The 25446-nt window shown below is 37.4% G+C and overlaps 1 protein-coding gene across 1 annotated transcript in view; it reads right to left on the bottom strand.

Annotated features, from left to right (window-relative positions):
• Positions 1 to 24936, bottom strand: part of LOC149210521 (uncharacterized) — a 41557-nt gene extending 16621 nt beyond the window's left edge. Inside the window, exons 1-2 of the mRNA XM_089398986.1 lie at positions 24913 to 24936; positions 24658 to 24708 (exon numbers count right to left, since the gene is read on the bottom strand). Of these exons, the coding sequence (XP_089255112.1) occupies positions 24658 to 24708; positions 24913 to 24936 (75 nt within the window). The remainder of the gene's footprint in view (positions 1 to 24657; positions 24709 to 24912) is intronic.
• Between the last annotated feature and the right edge of the window lie 510 nt (positions 24937 to 25446).

The following is a 25446-nucleotide window of genomic DNA, read 5'->3' on the forward strand; positions in this document are numbered from 1 at the left end:
TCCCCTAGAATCTCTAGCTCTATGCATGTCATTTTTTATTATTTTTCTTCAAGTCAAGTTAATAGTTCTTTTTTTGATCTTCCAGGTCACTCTAGGCGCAAGAAGAGAGCATACTCAAGAGACTACTAAATCAATAACTTTCTCTTTTCTGATCCTCCAGATCACTTTGAAGTGCAAGAGGAGAGCATACTTTGATAGGTTATCAACTTCTTTCCTTGAAATTTTATGTTTTTTTTTTCTAAGAATATGGCTACTTAATTTCACTTCCCCGGCAACGGCGCCAAAATGTTTAGTCAATTTAGTGTTGTCTAAATTTCTATCATAAAATGTCAACCCAGGGCTCGTAAGCTGATGAAGTGAAGGTGTACAGTATGTACTTAAGTAACCTCTTAGATCTTTTTGTCATTTAGGGGTGTTGTGGTCAATTTAACTTCCTAAGATGGAGTGATGATTTTATAAATAGATGAGTGATAGTGTGTGTAAGGTGATTTCTAAATGAGTGAGTGTGTGCAACTGGTGTTTTCTAACTACCTTCTAAACTTGCAAAGAAAGAGATTGAAAGAAATAACTTGAAATGAAACTGAAAGCAAAGAACCACTTTCTAATGGCACTAGTCACTACTCATGCTGCTGCAAATAAAAAGGTAAGAAAAACCACTTTAAAGACCAATTATAATGTTCATCTCTTCCTAACACTCTGCTTCCAACATATAGTACTATGTGAAACACGATTAAGAAGTAGTTAGAGATAAGTCTAAAAAGTGATCAAGCTCTAAAATGACAAATTATAACACCACTGTGCCTTTCTCCAGCATTCTGCTTCCAACATACATTGTTATATGTAACAAGTGAAAAAAGAGTTAGTGATATCAGTCAAAACTACTCAAAGCAAGCTGTAATTTATTAGTATTCTGATCTCTTAAAGATGAACAACTTATGATAAGGAGACCATCAATATGTTAGCATACAACTTGAGAAACTAAACTAGAAATTAAGCTAGAAAAACAGAATAAAGGCAGCAACTATGAATATGACAACTGAAAATACCATCTGAGATAAAGAAAATACAACAAAGACACACAATCTCGGGCTAAAACCTGGAGAAAATAATCCTGATAAGTTAAAGTGAATGCTGGAAACGAAAGTAAATCAAAACTGTACATGTATTAAAGAAAAGGAAAATTGTTGAATTCAAAAGAAGGAAATGACAAGAACATAAAGGAAAATTTACTGTACAAAGGCTGTTATGAGGGGCCCTCCATCCACAAAACCCAAGGAAAGATCAGCTACTGGAAAGAGTCAAAACAGCACAGTCTTCTATTAACTCATATGCAGAAATTACAGTAAAAAGTGCTGAAACAACAGCTTCAAAGCAGAGTTTCTGGATACGCTAAAATTGCAGCAATTACATAAACAAAATAACTAAAGACTAATCCTTAAGCGTACGCAGACGCTGGATTTATAGGCGTATGAACAACTGCCTACTGCGTAAAACATGAAACGAGAAATTAACTAACAGTCATGCTAATTAAATGGTTCAGCAACACGTAAACAGGTCCGTGTGCTTTTCTGGAGGGTACGGTCGTCATGGAGGTTGAATCCAAGGTTGGATCCTGTCTCCCATAACCTGCGTAGCGTGGAGGAATCGCCATCTGGAGTGACGTGACCTTTCAGCTTACGCAGCACCGTTTGAGCTGGCTTTGTTGACCGAAGTTTGTTCCACGTTGACCGGAGGTGTGCGTGGCATTGCTGGCCGAACCAATAGCATAGGAACCTTTAACACCTTCATTCCCACGTGCCCATGTGATTCGTTTTTCAAAATGACACGTGGAACATAGAGATCAATGAAAAGGTTGCGGAATGACTAGATAGCTGCGGAATTGCTGAATGGCTACGGAATTGCCAGACAGCTGCGGAATCTCTGTGCATATGTCAAAAATCTAGACAAATAGTCAAACATTAGCAAAGCTAACCAATCATGCTTAAAGACATCAAATGTAATGATCTGGGTAGGTTTATGAGGAAAATAGGGCAAAAGAGAGGAATAAGTGAGGAAAAGCTGTAGGTAATGATAGATAATTAGCTGCAAGTTAGAGGCTCTACACAGATCATGCATCTTTACCTTCCAGATCTCGAAATTATTTTTGCCATTAAATTTATCGATTTCGAACCGGGCACTTTGAGTTTTCGCCATTTGTATCAACCAAAAAACAATAATCTCCAAAATCCACTTTAAATACCAGCAATAAAAAAAAACTGCCTATTCATGTCTGCCTTTTCCTTTAAAACAAAACTTTCAAAGCAACTGCTCCATGGCGACCCATTTGTAAATACTTTTGCTCTTTTTAAAGGACCAATTATCAACCAAAAAACATCGAATGTGGTTTGCACAAATGAAACTGCTTTTCACTATCAATCGGACTTTATAAGAGCCTGGGACTTTGCTTGCGTTATTAACAATTATGCATAATTCTGCACAATTCGGACTTTGCTTGTTTTAATAAACAAGATTCATGCAACTATATACTACCACCAAGTTGCAAAAAAATTGAGTATACAAATGTTGATTTTCAAAGCACAAACGTTGAGCCAAACATGTGCGCGCAAGGGACGTTGGCAATCACGCCCTCTGAATTATCAAAAAACAATAAAATAAAATCATTCACGCCACACCTGCGGGTTTAATAGATTGAGACAGCGTGCACCTGCGGTTTTTCAGAGTAAACTCACCACATTTTTTTTTAAATTCCTTCCACTGAACTGCCACATTTTTAAGTTGTCGTCGGGCAATGTTGGGATTGGGGAAATTTTAGATTCTTACTTGTTTATGCTTTGCTGTTTCCCAACCAAATATCTTATTCACAAATTTTAAATGCTTAACATTGTTTCTGGCATGAAATAAAAAATCATTTGACCCAACCTTCCAGCGCCTTTGCGCTCCACCAAATGTTATATCAGCGCATGTTTAACAAAGCACAGTCTTTAAAAAACAATACCTCTATAACGTCAGCGCTAATCCACTGGAGAACATCGTAAATTCAGTGTGAAACAAACGTTGAACCCTGCCTACACCATGCAACTCCAGCAATACAGCAATTTCAAGCCTCCACGCAGGCTCAACTAGCTCCACGCAGCTTGAACAACAAGCTTCCACATGCAGGACTCCAGCATCAGGCAGTGTTTACTTCAGAGAAGACTCCAGCATTAGGCAACGTCTACTTCAGAGAAGACCCCGGCATCAGGCAGCGTTTACTTCAGAGAAGACTCCAACATCAGCCAGTCTTTAATCCACCACGCACGCACGCAGAGAATCCTCTCAGCACCAGCACCTCCACGCCTTAGCGCTCCACCTCCAGCACGCACTACACCTCCAACTGCTCTAATACCACTTGTTGGAGATCAGATGCACAACAATATTAAACAAATTACTCAGAAAATCAATTCAAGCACATAAGACACAAGAATTTAACGTGGTTCACCCAACCAATCTGGGCTACGTCCACACAACATAGGCATCGGCAATCTTATTAATCAATCAGGAGATTACATAATGAAATCCTCACAAAAATATCACCCTCACAGCAAACAATCCGAATGATTGCCTGTTATATAACAAAGAGAATCTAACCACCTCATTAACTCACTCACATCAAATATAGGAGGCATTAATCATCTCCCAACAACCTGGAGCTAATCTAGGAACTAAATTTCTATTGTTGTCACCTACAGAGATTTTTGCCTATTTTACTCCAAATAGAAAATCTCAACAGGGAGAAAGACATTTATGAGATTTATCTTCGTTTTTTACTTTTTTTTTTCTATTTCTTTAGCCAATTTGATGTTGGAAATATTAATTCCAACCACTACTTTAAACACACTAACAATCATCATGTTTGCCCAGTGAACCACTACATGGTTGCAATTTTGTTTACAAGCAGAAGGACACGGGTCAGAACAGAAGTTCAGAGCGAACCATTATGCAACACATCACATCACGGAGGTTAAAGCATTTAATGAAGTTTAATAAATAGATATGGGCAAACATTCATTCCGCGATTATTGCCCACACTCCACAACACCTGCAAGTTCAAAAAATCATTTTCTATGTAAAATTGTCCCTGTTGCGTATTAATGTGAAATTCATAAGTTAAGATAAATATGCAAGGAAAAAATCATTTGTAATATTGGACATGTTGGGCAAGTTTTGGAGAACCATTCCGCAAAACATCACGGAGGTTAAAGCATTTAATGAAGTTTAATAAATAGATATGGGGAAACATTCATTCTGCGATTTTTGCCCACACTCCACAACACCTGCAAGTTCAGAAAAGTATTTACTATGTAAAATTGTCCATGTAATTAATGTGAAATTCATATGTTAGGATAAAAGGAAAATTCATTTGTAATGTTGGGCATGTTGAGCAAGTTTTGGAGCGAGAGAGTCTCTTAGGTAGTGAGGAGAAAAGGAGGAAATTTTGGTGGGCGCGTGAAAACCAGTTTTACTTGTGTTTTTCACTTGCATCTGAAGCCTCCATTTATCATGCCATTTATCACACCAATGTACTTTCTTTATGTTTTGACATACCCAATGATGCCTAAATGGCAATAAGTTTGTTGTGTTTTTCACTTGCAGCTGAAGCCTCCATTTATTAGGCCAATGTAATTTCTTTATGTTTTGACATATAAATAAAGTGTGCATATGGTTTTAATTTTACACAAGTAAGTTTCCGCAACCTCTTTTATTTTACTCATTTTGTAGTGATTATTTTACTCTGTTTTGTAGTGAGTGAACTTTTGCTGTGAGTGAACTCTGTGTTTTAATTTAGTCCCTGTGTGGTTGTTGTGACAACCTAAGATTTACCTTTCTGCAACTCAAGTTGACCTTGTGGCAACCGATTTCTAAGTTCCTTTGCCCTGGTAAAATTTATTTTCTAACATGGTATCAGAGCGGGTTAAATATTGTTAGTGTAAAAACAAGTGTTTTTACTAGCAACTAAAATTTGTTTTTGAGGGTAGAATTTTTGAAGCGTATTTACCAGCAGGTAAAAAGTTTTTTTTACACTGAGAAATGGCAACATCAAGCACAAGCTTGACTAATCCTCAAATACCTCAGTTTAATGGCAAAAATTATGATTATTGGGCTATTACAATGAAAACCCTATTTTCGTCTCAAGATATTTGGGATTTGGTGGAGAATGGTTTTCAAGAACCAACAACAGCATACAATGCCTTGTCTCGAGAAGACTGAGATCTATTGAGGGACAACGGGAATAAGGGTTCAAAAGCACTATTTTATATTTTCCAAGCAGTTCATGAAAGTATTTTCCCAAGGGTTGCAAAAGCAACGAAGTCCAAGCAAGCATGGGACACCTTCCACATAGCTTGCCAAGGCATGGCAAAAGTGAAGACAACAAAACTGCAAACGCTGAAAAGAGATTTTGAAACACTTTGTATGAAAGAGTCAGAAAATGTAGACTCATTTTTTACACATGTAATTGGGTTGGTTACTCAAATTAGGTCTCATGGTGAGACACTTGAGGAAAGAAGAATAGTTGAGAAAGTTTTGAGAAGTTTTCCAGCAAGGTTTGATGCCATAGTTGTGGCCATAGAAGAGACAAAAGATCTCTCACAGTTCTCAGTGGATGAGCTTCATGCATCACTAATTTCTCATGAACATAGACTGAATAGAGCAACAAGCTCCTCATTGGAGCATGCCTTCAAGACACAAGTTTCCTTTGGTCAAGGTCGAGGCAGAGGAAGATCATATGCTAGAGGAAGAGGAAGAAGCCCACACAGAAGTGGAAGAAGCAGCCCTTCAAGCTCAAGTGGAAGAGGCAAAAATCAAAATCCAAGTCAAGGCCCAAGCCAAAATCAAGCACAAGGTCAGAGGTATGATAAATCTCAAGTTCAATGTCATTATTGTAAGAAGTATGGACATTATGCAAATGAATGTAGAAAGAAACAATATGACATTAGTAACAAACCAAGTGTAAATTTCACAAACTAAAAACATAACCATGATAGCATGTTTTTAGCTTGTAATGTAACACAAGAAAAACAAAGTGATATATGGTATCTAGATTCAGGGTGTGGCAACCACATGTCAGGAAACATAGATAAGTTTTTCAATCTAGATGAAAGTGTGAAATCTGAAGTGACATTAGGGACTAATAGCAAAGTCTTTGTCATGGGAAAAAGAAGAGTTAATATCCTAACAAAGAAGGGGGAGAAGAAGTACATCTCAGATGTTTACTTTGTCCTTGGTCTAAAGCATAACTTCATAAGCATTGCACAGCGATTGCAAAAGGGCTACAATGTCTTCTTCAAAAATGATGTGTGCGCAATTTTGGATAGGCCTCCAAGCAGACAGCTGATTGCAAAGGTTCAGATGATAAATAATAGAATGTTTCCCCTAAAGATAAGATCATATTTGAAAGAAGAAGGTGCACAAGAACACCTTTCAATGAACTCGCAAGAGGATGGAAGAAAATAGGCAACTGTCACACAAGTGAACTATCAAGCAGAGGTCAAAGATGAAAACTGGTTATGGAATTTGAGATTTGGACATCTCAACTTTAAAAGTTTGAATTGCTGCATAGGAAAGGCATGGTGAAGGGATTACCACTCATAGAAAAACCGAACAACCTATGTGAAGGATGCATCTTGGGCAAGCAACATAGAGAGACATTTTCAGCAGGAAAGTTAGTAAAGGCAAAGGCGCCTTTGGAGATTGTCCACTCAGATTTATGTGGACCAATGTAGACACCATCAATTGGTGGCAACAACTATGTATTGACCTTCATAGACGACTACACAAAGAAGGCATGGGTCTATCTCCTAAAATAGAAAAGTGAAGTCTTTGAGTGCTTTCGCCAATACAAAGCTCTTGTTGAGAAGTAAAGTGGACACTACATCAAAGTTCTCAGGACTGACAGAGGTGGTGAATACATCTCAAATGATTTCCTTCAATTTTACAGGAAACATGGAATTCACAAGAAATTTCCAACAAGATATACACCTCAGCAAAATGGTGTGGCAAAAGGAAGAATAGGACCATTATGGAAATGGCAAGGAGTATGTTGAAGGCAAAGCATTTGCCAAATGATTATTGGGCTAACGTTGTCGCTTGTACAACATATATCTTGAATAGTTGTCCAACCAAAAGCATCCAGAACGTGGTTCTTGAAGAGGCATGGAGTGGAAGGAAGCATAGTGTCACTCACATGAGAGTTTTTGGATGTGTGGGGTATGCACATGTCCCGGATGAGTTGAGGAAGAAGTTGGACAACAAGGGGGAGAAATGTATATTTGTTGGATACAATGATGAACCCAGGCATACAAGCTCTACAATCCATTAACCAAGAAGGTCATAATCAACAAAGATGTGTATTTCATAGAAGAGGAAGCATGGGATGGAAGTTTAGAGAAGACAGTCAATGTGAAAGCATGTATATTTCATGAGGACAAAGAGGAATTAACAGTAGCAAGTAATTCCTCAACTGTGACTCCCTCTACTCCTATTCAAGCTCAACAAAATAGGCAGCAAACAACACCATCAACAAATAATAGGACATCGTCACGTAGTCAAGAAAGTGCTTCTCCAAGCACGCCACAAAGCACAACACCAAGTGACATATCAAACCCATCTTAAACAAGGATAAGAAGACCAAAATTCAGAAATTTGAATGAAATATATGAGCAAGATGAAGTTGATAGTAACGCTAGCCTGAATTCATTATTTTCTTTGTTTTTGTTGAGATTGCAACAAGATGATGGAGCTTAGTGAAAAGAGTCGCCTTCACTAAGTGGGCCCGCAGGCAAATTATGGCGCAAGTTCTATTTTTGGAGCACAATAGGGATGATCACAGCAGGAGTGACCACAACAGGGATGATCACAGCAGGAGTGACCACAGCAGGGATGATCACAGTATGAATGATTACAGCAGGAATGATCACAGCAGAAGTGATCAAAGTCTATTTTTAGACTGGCTGCCCAAAATAGAAAAGTCAAATATTATTGTCTCATAATAATATTTTTACTATAAACTTGATCTTATTCTCTTGGAGCACTTCAGTTTGAGCTACAGATGAGGCACATGCAGCTGTCAGAAGGAAGTACGCTTTCTTGGTGGGTTAGTTGAGTTTTTGCATGCATGACTTTAGTTAGAACTCAATCAGTTGAGTTTGGTGGAGTTGATTGTGGAGTTGATGGAGTTGTGTTCAGTTTGACTTGGTTAAACTAGTTGTAATTAGTATAACTGCAAATAGACTAATGATGAGTTGTTAAACTAATTATTAACTCATAATGCAACTATAGAATACATCAGTTAACTCAGTTTCATGTCAGTGCATGTTCAGTTCAGCAGGGACAGGTGTTAGAGGATCAGATTGCTATCAGTTGTGACTATAGTTGTGCATGAGGATTTGCACAATCAAGGGATTGAGTATGCCAATGCGTTTTCTCATGTATTTGCCCAGTATTATAGCCTCTGCTCATGTCTTTCCCGGTGTGAGTGATTCTTTGGAGGTAAATATGAGTTTGGTTAATCCATTCTCATTCATTCTTGCACGGGTATTAAGCAGTGGAGGCAGGCAGGCCATGGAATAGATTTGGAGATCAGCTCTTAGCTGTATTGTGTGTAACAGGTGGAGCTGGTACTGGATTGCTTGTGATAAGCATTGTACTTTGTAATGTTACATGTTCTCAATCATTAATATACAGATAGTTGGGGTTTTTAGCGAGATGCTTTCCCCGGGTTACATACTGTGTTAATGTGTGAATGCTCTTGATGTTTTATTGTTATTGATGCTTCTATATTGATGATCAACGTAGAGGAGCTTATGTATTGTGTATGTATTCCGAAATAGTACATGATCAAGATAATATCCATTGAATATGTATCATATTATTCAAAATTTCTACATGGTATCGGAGCTGTTGATCATCAGATCTACTATTCAGGAAGTGTTTACATTCTATTTCTCTAGGCAGAGCCTGTAATCAGGCCAGGTAGCCTCTGGATTCATCCTTCCTTTAAAAGGTGAAATATCTGGTAAAAGCCCATACAGTCAATCTCTGTACGATAAATATTTTTTTCTCACGAATCTTAGATCCGAGGCGGTTGAGTTGGTTGCTGGTGGAATTCGAATTTGCAGCAGTGTTTTCTTGGTGACAATGCAGCAATGTCTTTCAACGGATTGCGATTGGAGCATGCTCTTGAGGGCAGCTCAAACTATATTGCATGGAAGGACAGGATGGAGGCAGTATTGGATGATAATGGGCTGAAGGAGTTCATAAAGACGGATGTCCCAAAGCCTACTGATGCTACTCAAGCTGATGCTTGGCAAAAGAAGACCGCAAAATGTCGAGGGATTCTGATGGAGGGCGTGAAGGATCACATTGTGTCCAGCCTCCATGGAAAGGATACTCCATATTTGATGTGGAAATCATTAACAGAATTATTCCAAAGCAAGAGCGATCAGAGGAAGCTGGCGCTCAAAGATAAACTCAGAAACATCAAATGCAAGAAGGGTGACAGTATGCCCAAGTATCTCACGAAGTTCACTCAATGTCGAGATGAGCTGGGAAGTGTGGGGGTTACTGTCGATGATGAGGACTTGGTGAGCTTAGCTCTCCTTGGTCTTCCGAAGAGTTGGCATTCTTATCAGGACCCCGTCAATGGTTGGGAGAAATTGCCAGGATGGGAAAGACTGTGGTCAGATCTTGTGCAGGAGGAGATCGGGCAGAGTACAAGGGATGGATCTTTGTCAAAGGGAGCTGATGAAGAAAATTGCGCTTTGGCTGCCAAAGAAAAGAAGGGGAAGAACAAGAAAGCTTCTCAGTCTGGTACGAAAGGCAAGAAGTAGGATATGTCCAAGGTGAAGTGTTTTCACTGTCACCAGCACAGACACTATGCCACTAATTGTCCGTAGAAGAAGAAGAACAAGCAAGCTGTTGGATCTTCAGCAGGAGAGGCTCTAGCCTCGCAGTTTGAGCTTGATTTTTCATTGATCGCATGCTTGGTTTCAAGTGTGATGGGATCGATGTGGTTCTTGGACAGTGGTGTGTCTTTTCACATGACGGGAGATAAAGATTTGTTCTCTGATCTGGAGGACAAAGATCTTGGAGTGCACATCGAGATGGGCGATGATGGTAGATACAGTGCGACTGGTATCGATACCATTTCCTTTGAGAGGGAGTCTGGTAAACTCTTCGTATTGAAGGAAGTCATGCATGTTCGAGGATTGAAGAAGAATCTTATCTCAGTGGTGATGTTAGAAGACAAGGGGTATGATGTTGTTTTCAGCAAGGGAAAAGCTTTCCTGTGCAGCAAGACAACTGGTGAGACCCGGAAGATAGGGGTTCGTGTAAGGAACCTTTATCAGTTGCATGTAGATGGATGCACAACAATGGCAGGCAAGGCAAAAGGATTGGTGAGCCGGGATGATGGCAAGTTGTGGCACAGGAGATTGGGTCACCTTCACCATGGAGCCTTGAAGATACTGCAGCAGATCACTACAGGACTTCCTAAAGGCACACTTGCGCAGTCAGATCAATGCAAGGGGTGTACTTTGGGGAAGTTTGTGAAAGCAACCTTTCATGAGAAGGATAGTCGAGCCACGATGATCCTTGAGAGAATTCACACAGACGTGTGTGGACCTTTCTCAGTTGCTTCGACAGCAAAACACAAGTATTATGTGATTTTTGTTGATGATTTCTCTCATAAGTGCTGGATCTTCTTCATGCAGAAGAAGAGTGAGACGTATTCAAAGTTCTGTGAATTCAAAGCACTGGTCGAGAAGGAGTCGGGGAAGAAGGTGAAGGCCCTTAGGAGCGATAATGGTGGTGAATACATCTCAGACGAGTTCAAGGATTTCTGCAAGGCAGAAGGGATTCGTAGAGAGCTCATAGCTCCCCATAACCCACAGCAGAACAGGGTAGCTGAGTGGAAGAACAGAACAATCGTGGGTGCTGCACGGGCGATGTTGCATGATCAGGGCCTACCCCTTCACTTGTGGGCGGAAGCATGCAATACAACAGTTTATGTGCAGAACCGTTGTCCTCATAGGATACTTGGCATGAGTACACCCGAGGAGGCTTATTCTGGTAAGAAACTTGATCTTTCTCATTTGAGGATTTTTGGTGCTAACGTTTACATGCATGTGACGAAGGATGCCAGGAAGAAGTTGGAGCTGACCGCTGAGGTTGGGATATTTGTGGGGTACACTGATACGCCCCACAACTATCATGTGTATTTGCCAGACAATGGTAAAACTGTTGTGTGACGGGATATAAAATTTCAGGAGAAGAAAGCCATGAAGTGTTCGCTTGAGAGGGAGCTACACTTGCATGCAGATGAGGAGCTATTAGTTCCTAAGGATGAGCTTCAGGACGTGGATCAGCCACAGGACGAGGTTCATGGAGTGGAAGAGACCACTCATGCAGTGCCAACCATCAGAGGGCGACAACGCTTGACAGAAGCTGAGCGACTGGCTCAAGATGCAGAGAAAGTTGTAGGACCACCTACAGCCCAACGCAGGCAGAGATAGTCCCCTGAACGGTACACTGGATACATGGCTCTTATGAGCAAGTGTGTTGTGACTGAGCCATCCTCTTTCGAGAAAGCTGTGGAGGAACCCGCATGGGTAGACCCCATGGTGGAAGAGTATGATTCTATTGTCAGAAACAGTGCATGGGAGATTGTTCCTAAACCGGAAGGGAAATCAATGGTGGGTTCGAGATGGATCTACAAAGTTAAGCAGGCAGCTGACAGGAGTGTGGAGAAGTACAAGGCAAGATTTGTTGCACGAGGCTTTTCACAGATAGAGGGGATCGATTATGAGGAGACCTTTGCACCTGTCGCAATGTATTCTTCCATACGGACAATTCTTGCTCTCTCAGTGCAGATGGGATGGCACATTCATCAGATGGATGTGAAGACTGCGTTCCTCAACGGAGTCATTGAGGAGGAGGTGTACATTGAGCAGCCTGAAGGCTTTGAGTTCTTCAGCAGCGAGTCGCATGTGTGCAGGCTCAAGAGAGTGATGTATGGGTTGAAGCAAGCACCATGTGCTTGGTACACACGGATAGACAACTATTTCACAGGACTTGGATTCTCCAAGAGCGAGGCGGATCCTAACCTATACCAAATTGTGGTGGAGGGTAAGCTGCTTATCATTGTATTGTATGTTGATGATTTGATTCTAACGGGTGATGAGCTGTTGATACTGTCATGCAAGAAGGATCTTGCTACAGAGTTTGAGATGAAGGACTTGGGCCTCCTTCACTATTTCCTAGGATTGGAAATATGGCAGCGTAGTGGTGGACTGTTTGTTTCTCAGGGCAAGTATGCTCGGGAGGTACTGGAGAATTTCAACATGCATGGCTGCAAGCCTGTTGATACTCCTCTTCCTGGAGGTTGGAGGAAGGAGGATGCCACTTCGGGAGAAGAAGTGGATGCCACTGTTTATCGACAGTTGGTGGGGTCGCTGATGTAATTGGTCAATACACGACCCGATATATGCTATGCAGTTAACCAGCTTTCACAAGCTATGGTTAAGCCTACCAAGCTCTTCTGGAAGGCGAGCAAGCATGTATTGTGCTACTTGAGAGGCACATCGGGATATGGATTGTGGTACAGACAGGAGGATGAGGAGAAGCTATGTGGCTTCACAGATGCAAATTGGGCAGGGATCCCAACGGACAAAAAGAGCACATCAGGAGGGGTCTTCAGTATTGGATCGACAGCAATTTCTTGGTACAACATGAAGTAGAGATCTGTGGCACTCAGTTCAGCAGAGGCCGAGTATATGGCAGCAAGTTTGGCTACATGCGAGGCTATATGGATGAGGAAGATCCTGGTTGGTTTGTTTGGTTCTCATTTGGATCCTACTGTGATTTACCGTGATAACCAGAGTTGCATTAAACTCTCGGCTAATCCTGTATTTCATGATAGATCTAAACATATTGACATCAGGTACCATCATATCAGAGATTGTGTGCAGCGGAGGATCATGTTACTTTTGTACATTACAACGGAGGATCAGGATGCTGATATTCTGATGAAGGCTCTCACCAGGAGCAAATTCGAGTACCACCGAGGTAGGATAGGGGTTACTGATAATCCATATCTTGTCAAGAGGGAGTGTTGAGATTGCAACAAGATGATGGAGCTTAGTGAAAAGAGTTGCCTTCACTAAGTGGGTTCGCAGGAAAATTATGGCGCAAGTTCTATTTTTGGAGCATAGTAAGGATGATCACAGTAGGAGTGACCACAGCAAGGATGATCACAGTATGAGTGATCACAGTAGGAGTGATCAAAGTCTATTTTTAGACTAGCTGCCCAAAATAGAAAAATCAAATATTATTGTTTCATAATAATATTTGGACTATAAACTTGATCTTATTCTCTTGGAGCACTTCAGTTTGAGCTACAGATGTGGCACATGCAGCTGTCAGAAGGAAGTACGCTTTCTTGGTGGGTCAGTTGAGTTGTTCCATGCATGACTTCAGTTAGAACTCAATCAGTTGAGTTTGGTGGAGTTGATTGTGGAGTTGATGGAGTTGTGTTTAGTTTGACTTGGTTAAACTAGTTGTAATTAGTCTAATTGCAAATAGACTAATGATGAGTTGTTAAACTAATTATTAACTCATAATTCAACTATAGAATACATCAGTTAACTCAGTTGCATGTCAGTGCATGTTCAGTTCAGCAGGGACAGGTGTTAGAGGATCAGATTGCTATCAGTTGCGACTATAGTTGTGCTTGAGGATTTGCACAATCAAGGGATTGAGTATGCCAATGAGTTTGCTCATGTATTTGCCCAGTATTATAGCCTCTGCTCACGTCTTTCCCAGTGTGCGTGGTTCTTTGGAGGTAAATACGAGTTTGGTTAATCCATTCTCATTCATTCTTGAGCAAGTATTGAGCAGTGGAGGCAGGAAAGCAGTGGAATAGATTTGGAGATCAGATCTTAGCTATATTGTGTGTAACGGGTGGAGCTGGTACTGGATTTCTTGTGATAAGCATTGTACTTTGTAATGTTACATGTTCTCAATCATTAATATACAGATAGTTGGGGTTTTTAGCGAGATGCTTTCCCGGGGTTACATACTATGTTAATGTGTGAATGCTCTTGATGTTTTATTGTTATTGATGCTGCTATATTGATGATCAACGTATTGTGTATTGGAGCTTATGTATTGTGTATGTATTCCGCAATAGTACATGATCAGGATAATCTCCATTGAATATGTGTCATATTATTCAAAATTTCTACAGTTTTGTCATGTAGATGACCCAATCCATTTTGAAGATGCAATCAAAGATGAAAAATGGGTTGCAGCAATGGAGGAAGAAATAGAAGCAATAGAAAAGAATGACACATGGGAGTTAGTGAACTTGCCGCAAGGAAAGCAAGTCATTGGAGTGAAGTGGGTCTATAAGACCAAGAGCAATGTTGATGGGAAGATTGAAAGGCACAAAGCAAGGCTAGTTGTCAAAGGATACAAGCAACAACATGGAAGAGATTATTCAGAAACTTTTGTGCCAGTCGCGAGGATGGAGACGATGTGTACAGTTGTGGTGATTCTCGCACAACATAAATGGAAAGTGTATCAAATGGATGTAAAGTCAACGTTCTTGAATGGAATGCTGAAAGAGTAAGTGTATGTTGCGCAACCGCCTGGTTATGAGGTAGAAGGAAAAGAAGACAAAGTGTATCGGTTGAGGAAAGCTCTTTCTGGGCTGAAGCAAGCACCGCGTGCATGTTACAACAGGATAAATGCTTACTTGTTGGACAATGGTTTTGACAAATGTGACGGTGAGCCTACTCTCTACATCAAAGAGAATGATGGTAAGATTCTCATTGTTGCCTTATATGTAAATGACTTAGTTTTAATAGGCACTGATGATTTTCTCATCGTTGATTTCGAACAAGTCATGAAGAATGAATTTGAAATGACTGAATTGGGGTGTTAAGATAATTTTTTGGCATAGAAGTAAAGCAAATAGAAAATGTTATTTTTATCTCTCAAGAAAAGTATGTGGAGGACATGTTGGAGAGGTTTAAAATGCAGAATAGCAAGCCTACACCAACTCCAACTGTCATGGATTTGAAGTCGAGCAAAGAAGATTGCATCAGCAATGTTAATCTGACATTATACAAGAGCATGATAGGCAGCTTGATGTATTTGATCGCCACTAGGCTAGATATAATATATGTAGTGAGTTTGGTGTCAAGGTTCATGGAGACACCCAAGGAGACACATTGGCAAGCAGCGAAAAGAATTCTAAGGTATGTCAATGGGACAAAACAGTATGGCGTTTTGTACACCGCAACACATGATTTTAGGCTGGTTGGTTACACCGACAGTGATTGGACAGGAAGTGTCGATGACAAAAAGAGCACGTTGGGTTATGTTTTTCATTTGGGTTCAGGAGCCATTTCAAGGGCTTCCAAAAAGTAGTCAATAGTTTCATTGTCAACAATAGAAGTTGAATATGTCACTGCAACAGCAGCAGCGTGTCAGGCAGTTTGGATGAGAAGGATGTTGAGGGATCTTTGCCGCGACCAAGAGGGAGCAACAACTATTTTCTGCGATAACACATCTGCGATTGCATTGTCAAAGAATTCGGTCTTTCACAATAGGACCAAGCATATTGATGTTAAATATCATTTTATCAAAGAGTTGATTAACACTGATGAAATTGTGTTGCAGCACTGCAGGTCACAGGAACAGTTTGCTGATATTTTCACAAAGCCATTGGCACGTGAAAGTTTTGTTTATCCCAGAGATTGTTTGGGAATTGTCAATGGTGGCAGTTGTTATTAAGGGGGAGCGTTGGAAATATTAATTCCAACCACCGCCTTAAACACACTAACAACCATCATGTTTGCCCAGTCAACCACTACACGGTTGCGATTTTGTTTACAGGCAAAAGAACAGGGGTCAGAACATAAGTTCAGAGCGGACCATTCCGTAACACATCACAAAGGTTAAAGAACTTAATAAATTTTAATAAACAGATATGGGAAAACATTCATTCTACGACTGTTGCCTACACTCCACAACACCTGCAAGTTCAGAAAATTATTTACGATGTAAAATCGCCCATGTTGTGTATTAAATATTTTGTCTGTCATGTAATTAATGTGAAATTCATATGTTGGGATAAACATGCAAGTAAAAGTCATTTTTAATGTTGGGCATGTTGGGCAAGTTAGGGAGCGAGAGTATCTGAGGTAGTGAGGAGAAAATCGTGGAGGAAATTTTGGTGGGTGCGTGAAAACCAGTTTTACGGAGTTTTACAGAAGTTTACTCCACAACCTAGTAATGCGTAAATCACAGTAAGTCTATTTTATTTTTGACTTGGAGCTTCAGCCTCGATTTATCACGCCAATGTAATTTCTTTATGTTTTGACATATAATATAAAGTGTGGTCAATTGTGCTATGGTTTTAATTTTACACAAGTAAATTTCCGTAACCTTTTTTATTTTACTCTGTTTTGTCGTGAGTGAACTCTGTGTTTTAATTAAGTCCCTATGTGGTTGTGATATCCTCGCCTCAACCTAAGATTTACCTTTCCACAACTGAAGTTGACCTTTCCTACTTTTCCGCAACTGATTTTTGAGTTCCTTTGCCCTCGTAAAATTTATTTTCTAACATTTGATGGCCTCCTCGGCTTCCTCGGACGACATGACAGACAACGAAAATTATTCACAAGCTTCCTCACCTCCACTGGTACTCCATGGTGGCCCTCTCTTCCACATGAAATCTATCAGTCACAACCTTCCCTCTCGCAAGTAAGTAAATAGGCCACAATTTATTGATTGAGAAAAGTGCTCTGTTTGCATTTCGAACAAGGTATGTTGCAATCTTTTGCTGACTTTGGTTGTTTGTTTGAGTAATTTGTAGGAGGGGTTTGTCCAAATTTTTTCAGTAGCAAGTCGTAATCATTCATGTGTCTAACAGATGTGAAATTTGTGGAAGACCTTGCTAAGCCAATGAAAAATCTCAAGGGCTCTCGTAGCTGGGAACTCATAGTAAAATCATATAATAATAAAACAAGTCGAATGTTAATATTCTCGACAGGCTCAAACTAATCCATGAAAATACCTCGAAAGAATTCCCACAGATCGAAGATGGGCATGAAAAATGGTCATTTAATTCCCATAAAACTAGATAGACTACGTTTATCGCCTCCTAAATAAATAATATACAGTAGACAATATATAAATTTACAGATCCATACCCAACATAGAGTGTTGAACACTGTACATAGAGCTCAACCCTCCAAAACTTCTAAAACCTTGACAAGTTTTGAATGGGGGGGGAGAAAACCCTGTTATAATGTTTCAATATATTCATTTTTAATTTCTTTTCCTACTATTTATTTATTCATGGTTTTTTGTTCATACTACATGCTAAATCAGGGAAAATTTGAACGGAAACCCTTCACGGAAGAGAGAAAGCAATGATAAGGTAATCCCATTTAACTCATTACATAATAGTTTCTTAAAGTAATCTTATTTAACTTATTACATAATAGTTTCTTAAAGTAATCTTATTTAACTCATTAAATAATTTTGGGCTTAGAGGGGCTTCCTAGTCTAGTATGGTAGAGATGTTGTAATGTAATGTAATATCATTCAAGTATTTTAACTTGTCAAAATAAAATAAAATAAGATAATTAATAATTATAATTATCAATAAAACATTTTGATTGGGTCAAATTATATAAAACTAAAAATAAATATAATAATAATAATAATCATCATTAAATTAATAATTAATTATAGTTAATAATTAAATTAACTTAGATTTACGAAAAGTCTAGAGAAATTAAATCTCTTAATATGCAAACCTCTTATTTTATGAAGAAATTGAAATTAGAAAATAAATTAGTATTATATCATAATATTAATTATTTAAAAAAAAATTATATATATATATATAATTTTCAAATATATTTAGGTCAATAGGCCTATCTTTTGAATCAGTTCACCTCTGGTTTTCGTTTACACTTCTTGTTTCTGTCTGACATCTATGCACAGATTTTTACACACCCTCCTTCTCTCCACTTGTAGTGTGCACCATATTTACGTCAGAGCCTTTTACGCCGGAGTTCCAAGAGAGTTCGTTTGAATTCTTCGTGGAGTTTATGGCACTAAACATAGTTTTATGGTGCACAACTACACAACGAAGACTCTATCGATGGCAGCCACCACCAATTCCGGTTTCCTCTGATTTTATTACATATACAAGACAACTCGGGTGCATCTTAAAGAAACTCGTGTGCATGTTTTGTTGTGGAATTATGGCTTCTTTTCTCAAAGCCATTATGGGAAATTATTCTGCGACTTTCGACAACCTTCTCATTCATCCCTCGCATGTCCTAGTAAAGCTCCAGCGCCCACAGTGTTTAGTCCCGGAAGTTGAACAGAAGTCAGAAGAATCTATGCTACGTCGGACAGTTTAATTCATCTCTGCTATTCAAGCATGGGCTTGTGGGTTTCCCATATCCATTTTCTGCAATTGTTGCGGGCCCTCTCTATCTCAAATGACTTGCAATATCACAGTAGATAGCCCTACATTTTTATTTAAATTTGAAACTGGACTTGATTTATTTTCACACAGGTCTATTCTTCTATACCTTTATGTTATTTTGTAAACAAGAACAAAATTACATATATTGTGAGAGAAAGATCACAAATGACATCCCTAGTTATAGGGGTTTAGCATAAATAAAATTGCTTGGAGAGGGCTTTCCTATTTTGTTTGCATGGCAGTATTTTTAGAGTGCAAGACAAAATTTTATTTGGCAATTGCAAAATCTACTTTGAGAGGTCTAGGGAAGGTCTCGAAAACAATTGGTGAAAGCACGGGCTCTGTGCAGTGGGGATCTTTGGAAGCTCACATTTACCCGTGCTTATTTTGTTCTAGGAAGTTGTACAGTTCTCAGGCATTGGGAGGACACCAGAATGCTCACAAGAAGGAGAGAATTGCTGCGAGAAGAGCTCAGAAATATCATATGAACATTCAGCAGAGGTTTTGTAGCCTAGCACCCTCACCACCTGTTCCGTCCTCTGATTTTACTCCAATTTCAAGCATTCTGAATAGGTCTCTCTGTATAAGAGCTCACTCTGCAACTCTTCAAGGGGGGGAGGAACATGACTAGATGGATGGGTTTGCCCTTTTGTTGAAAATCAATTCAATGTTGGAAGTTTCTTTCCTGTTGATGTCTCTGAAATGTTTGATTGCCGAGGAACATGTTCTTCTTGGAAAAGGCCTCGAAAAGGAGATGCCCATCTTTCTGAACCTAGATTGGTTTCCCCATCAAATGAGTAGAAGCTAGACTTGTCATTGCAATTGTTATGAAAACCAAAAATACCAACATTTTTCCATTCCATTATTCCATTTGGTCTTAGTTTCACCTTTTAAGAGAAATTTGAATTGCTTGATTCTTTTTTCTAAGTGAAAACGACAACGAGGATAGGGTGAAATTTCATATCTCACATGCGCCACCAACCAAGGAAGAAGTTTAGTAGTCTTTGTAGTCTTTGTAGGGTTATCTCAAATGCTAAGCTCATTCTTGTTTAGTAAGAGAATAATATGTGCTGCTTAGCATTCCAAATTTATCTTCTTGCTTCTAATAAGAGTACGCAGGCAATGGTAGCTTGTGATGCTTGTCTCGAATGTGCTTTTATTTGGTTTTTTCCATGGATCTGTGCAATGAAGATCCGAGATTTTGAATCAATTGTGTACACAAATATTGTAGGGTATTGACTTCCATTTAGCTAGTGTTTATTGAAAGCATCAAAGTATTTTCATGGTCTTAATTAGTCTTTTGACACCAATGCTGGAAAAACTTATTAGAGTCCAATGAATGCATATGCTTCTTTTCCTTAACATATGCTTATTGAAATCGAGCACACTCCTAAAGCCACGTCTTGTTCTTGACTTCCTCTCCTATGGAATTTTGTGGAGCTACATGAAAAGTATATCAAAGATCATCAATTTAGATGGTTGTCTCTCATCTCCCAAAATGATCAATATACACCATTTGAAAGACAAGAACAAAAGGATTTGACAAGGTTGTCTTTGATCCCAATAGATACTGGGAGAAAGTTGGCAATAATGTGTTTTCAACTTCTTAAGTTTTTTTACCATTGCTCCAAAGTTTAGCTAGAGCTTGCATAATTCCCTGGCATAATCTTTTGATCGCTATGGTGTTACAGTTATGTAATGTCTTGCCCCAAAATGTTATAGACATGGGAGTCAGAGTAACATTCTCCTTTCGAAAAGTGGCGGGTGGACTCGCAAGAGACATGTATGATGCACTAGATAGATTACCTACTAAGTGTGGATTCAAATCATGCATACATGATTATAGATTCAAGCCAAATCCACATCTTTCTTATCATTAGAAATTTATTCCAAATCAATATGAGGTATCATGTAATCTGATGGGGATGTCCAAGCACCAAGCATTGGATTTACCCTCTTTGTTTTGTAATGGAAAAGAAGCCAACTGTTTGGACGTCTCAACTAAGTTATCAATCTTAATTTGTATGATAAACAAGCATCGATGTTCTCACTTCATCTAGGTGCAGTCAGAATTTTGAATTGTCAATGAAAACACATTGGATATTTAGTAGGAAGGCAACCTTGAAATCGTTTTTCAATTCTCAAGACGAAACTTGTATTATTCAGAATGTAATTTGGGCTAATCATGCAAACATTATCAACCCATCTTGTATTGAACTAATGTGAATTGATCGACCAATATGAAGATGGGCACTGAGCATTTCTTAGAAGACAACTCTTTCAATGAATTAGTTGATTGATCTATATGCATGTTTAGGGTGGTGCCTTCATTACCTATTGAAATTCAAGATACAAGAACTTATGACATGACATCTATAATTATCAGGGATGGTGAAGTTGCGAGCAGTATCTGGGGCACGATAATTATTTATTTCATATAGAATAGTGCCTACATATTAGTTTAGCTCCTTTCAGTTTATTTATTTTCCTAAACATTGATATGCTCGTTTCTTTGTAATGGTTTCCGAATCAATAGATATATTAAAGTTGCTAATAAATAATACCTTTTAGTTAAATATAGTTTAAATCTACAATAAATTATTCTAGTAGTAGTAGTTATCTATAGATCCTTCGATGTAGTACTGATTTATTAGTTAAATATAACAGAGCTTAATGGCTTACATAAATACTTAGAAGTTAGCTAAGATATAGTGCCAAAATTTTTGGATTGCATAAACTATTCTCAATTCCTCACATTCCGTTCTATTGTAATTTCGTTGTAGGCTTTGCATACTTGGAAACACCAACTCGAATGTGGAATTATTCGCTCCAATCTGAAAAGACTAGAATTGTGCACAAATTAATTGGCTCTTTTCATCATCATCAAATGTTGCTTTTAATATTTATCCCAATGAAATGAAACATCTTCGATGCTACAAATTTTCCTGGATGACAGATTTCTAGTAAAAAATAAAATAAAATTGGAGTGTTGGAGTGTTTTAATGGTGAAAATGGATTCAACACCATCAAGAACCCCTGGGAAAACCCGAACCCTGAAGTTTGATAGTGGTAACCCAGATTTTCAAAATTTTATGTTGGTTTTTTTCATAATCTTGCCAGAATTTCCATTATTTTTCGGGTGAATTTGTGGGCTCTTTAGACTAAGCACTGGTGGAAAAGTTTTGTTACGAATTTACTAGTCTTGTTCAATTTTGTGGATTGGTTGGATATTCCTTTTGCAGACTATTCAAGGGCTTAGTTTTCAACTTTTCCAGGTAATTATCAGTTTTTGACAAAATCTATTGTTGCCATTTGCATTTTCATTTTCTTGTATGCCACAGTTTAAGATAATCTTTGTGTTTTTATCTGAGGAAATGTACACAAAATTGCCTTTTGAAAAGCCTTTTTATGGTCTTTGTTCATCCCAGGTTTAATCTTCATTACAAAATTTCATTATTCTGTATTTTAATTTGGATTATATATGAAATTAAAATAGCACCACTTATCATTCATATGTAAATTAAAATACACTGTAAATAAATTTTAATTAATTTTTAGAAGAAAAAAAATATTAATTAATAATATAATTTAAACTGTAGATTTTATAATCCAATTATTTTAATTGAATTTAAAGGGTAGTTTTCAACAATCGTTATTCTCTAGTTTTAGTATTTTATTAGAAGTAAATCAAATTAGTGTTCTTATATATATATATATATATATATATATATATATATATATATATATATATATATATATATATATATATATATATATATATATATATCATCTTTTACAATATCTATATAAAATTTAAATTTGCCAATACATATGGTATACATATCCTACAAATGCGTCCATCATACCATTTTTCCAAATTTCATAAATTTTTCCAATTTAAAAAACCTATCTGCCACTCTTTGCACTTTTTGGAGCAATTGCTAGTATATACTTTGAAGCATTTTACGTGGATTGTCAATTTGTTGAATTTTATATTATTAAAAATATCATAATGTTTTAGATGGATAATATATATAAATTTTATATATGTTTGGTTATGATTATTTATAAAAGAAATTTAAAGTTCAAGAGAAATAATTTGCACATTGGATTATTAATTTCAATTAAAAATCAGTATAACTATATTTAAGTAATTAAATGCTTGATACAAATCGAAGGCTTCATTTGTATCTACTACACAAACTATAAAGGTATAATAATAAAACTAATATTAAAAAAAACTACTACAATAAAAATATTATTATTTATTATAAATAATAGATATAATTAATTAATATTTTTAGTAAATAATTAAATGATATTAAATAATAATACAAACAATAATATTGTTTAGAGAGAAAATTTTCCGGAGAAATCCCATCAAATAATTGATTGGAGCCAATGTTTCGAACCTTCCACTGTGGTTTATCATTAGGGCAAAGGTGGAGCATCTGATCTAACATTAACCATATATATAAGTGGAGATGCTTCCAAATATAAATTGGTCCATTAGAAAGTCAAAAATAAAAATTGATTAAATAAAAATAAAATGTTATAAAGTCAAAATAGTTACAAACATTTAAAAACATTCTCATAAAAAATAAATAAATAAAATGAAATAAAATAAAATAAAATAGATAGATAATAATAAATTATAAAATAAATAAATAAGCATTAAGAATGAATAATTGAGAATAAAAAAAAACTTTCAAAAAATGTAAAATGTAAATTAAATAAATAATAATATTCAAAAAAAAAAGAGAGGATTAAGAATGAATAATTAAGAATCAAACAAATTTTCAAAAAACAAATTAAAAAAAAAAAAAAAGATAAATCATAATTTTTAAATAATTTTAAAAAATAAAGAACTAATAGGGAAAAAATTAAACAGATGTAAAATGTAAATAAAATAAATAATAATATTAAATTACTATTAATTAATTATATATATATATATATATATATATATATATGATCGGGGGAAAATCAAAATCTAGATAAATGGAGAAATTTCAAGGAATAAATAAAAACTAGGAATGGAGAGCAGGGATCCAGTGGCTGCTAATTTTCCAGCCCTCATCCCTATTTAGACTGTTACAATGCTTCTCAATATCTAATGCCTCTCTGAACTTCCTATGATGGAAGTGATCAATTTTGGCTAAAACCCAAGAATCCTCAATACATATGTGGTGTTTAGTATTAGACGCATGTTCAACTAAGGCAGACGAGCGGGACCTGTTATGTCTAATATCTGCCACATGCTCTTAAATCCTCTGCTTGATGGAACAACCCGTTTCTCCAATATAGGGTGTTCCGCATGAGCAAGGGACTAAGTAGACACCTTTCATATCTTTGGGGTCAACCTAATCCTTAACTGACTTGAGGGAGCTCCGGATAGTATTGAGGGGCTTCAAAGAAGTATGCACCTTATTCTTATTAAAAATATTTATCAATTAAATAATTTAAATAATGATAATAATAATTTAAATATTAATATCAAATATTTAAATAATTTAATCAAATAATAAGACAAATTGTTATTAAAAATGTTTAATAATTAAATAATAATAAATAATGATAATAATTTGCATCTATGAGAGAATTTTTTGGCCTACGTGTTTCGAACCAACAAGTGTTTCGAAACACTTATTGGTTCGAAACGCGTCGGCCAAAAACATTCTCTCATGTGATTTCTACCAAAAGACTTTGTTTAATTCATTATGAATCACAGAAGCTTGAATATAGAAATGTGTATCTACTATAAATATATAATATTAAAAAAAAAAGAACTATTACAGTAAAAATATTACTATTTATTATAAATTATAGAAATAACCAATTAATATTTTTCATAAATAATTAGATAATAAATAATAATTTATATATTACTATTAAATAATTTAATTAAATAATAATACAAACAATAATAGTTATTAAAAATACTTATTAATTAAATAATAATAAATAATATAAATAATGATGATAATAATTTAAATATTAATATTAAATAAACTTTTTTTTCTCGGCAAAGCTATCTAATCTATTATATTATGTACAGGTAAGCATTACATTCAAAAAGACAGGCTGCCCAGGGCCGACTGTGGCACCTTGGGTAGCTTTACTTCACTGAGAATTCGCCCTCGCAGGGGCAGCACTTCCTACATGACAAAACACAGAGTTGTTTCCAGGTCATACCAAAACGGCCCGCGCAGGGGCATCAAACAGACAGACGCGTAACAGACTTTGCAAGGCCTACTGCCTATACTATAGTGAACGTGAACATAAACAAGAACTGAAAAGATACAAACATAGATATTTAGCTTAATCCAGGCCTCGACCGAGACCCAGAACCTATACCAGACCTGAAAGAGAGAAATGTATGACATAGTGTGCCGCTGGGGACTAATCTTCAGGTTTTTCCTCAATAATTCTGCTCCAGCCTTGGCCTTCTGGGATGCCTGCCCACATTGCCATAGGGTCCTGCGCTGTGGCCGACGTCTCCTGCTCTTGAAGTCGGGTAGGGGACTGCTGAAGCTCCTTCTCTGGATTTCCCTCTGCAATTGTCGGCTGCACCACTGGGCGTTTCTCCCCACTGCCCTCTGGAAGTACCTCAGCGGAGACCGGTTGCATTCCTTCTTCGTTCTCCTCAGAAACCTTTGTAAAAAGAACTGAGATGTGTGCGTTAATGCCAACATTATCCCGCGAGCTGCCAAGGGTAAAAATGACTGAGCCGAACGCTGGAAGCATGGGCGCTCCATCATTGGAGCTGTCGGCCTCCATGAAATGACTGGCTGGAATTGGTGTGGCTCCCGCCCTTCTGTGGCAATAGCAGCAACAGCAGTGATGGTGGACATCCGCTGCAGGGGGGCGTGAAGACTCACCGCGCCCAGAACCTC

This window comes from Pinus tabuliformis, chromosome 1_2 (assembly GCF_031772625.1).
Source record: "Pinus tabuliformis cultivar Carrire ecotype Pingquan chromosome 1_2, CPIR1, whole genome shotgun sequence".
Taxonomy (NCBI): Eukaryota; Viridiplantae; Streptophyta; class Pinopsida; order Pinales; family Pinaceae; genus Pinus; species Pinus tabuliformis.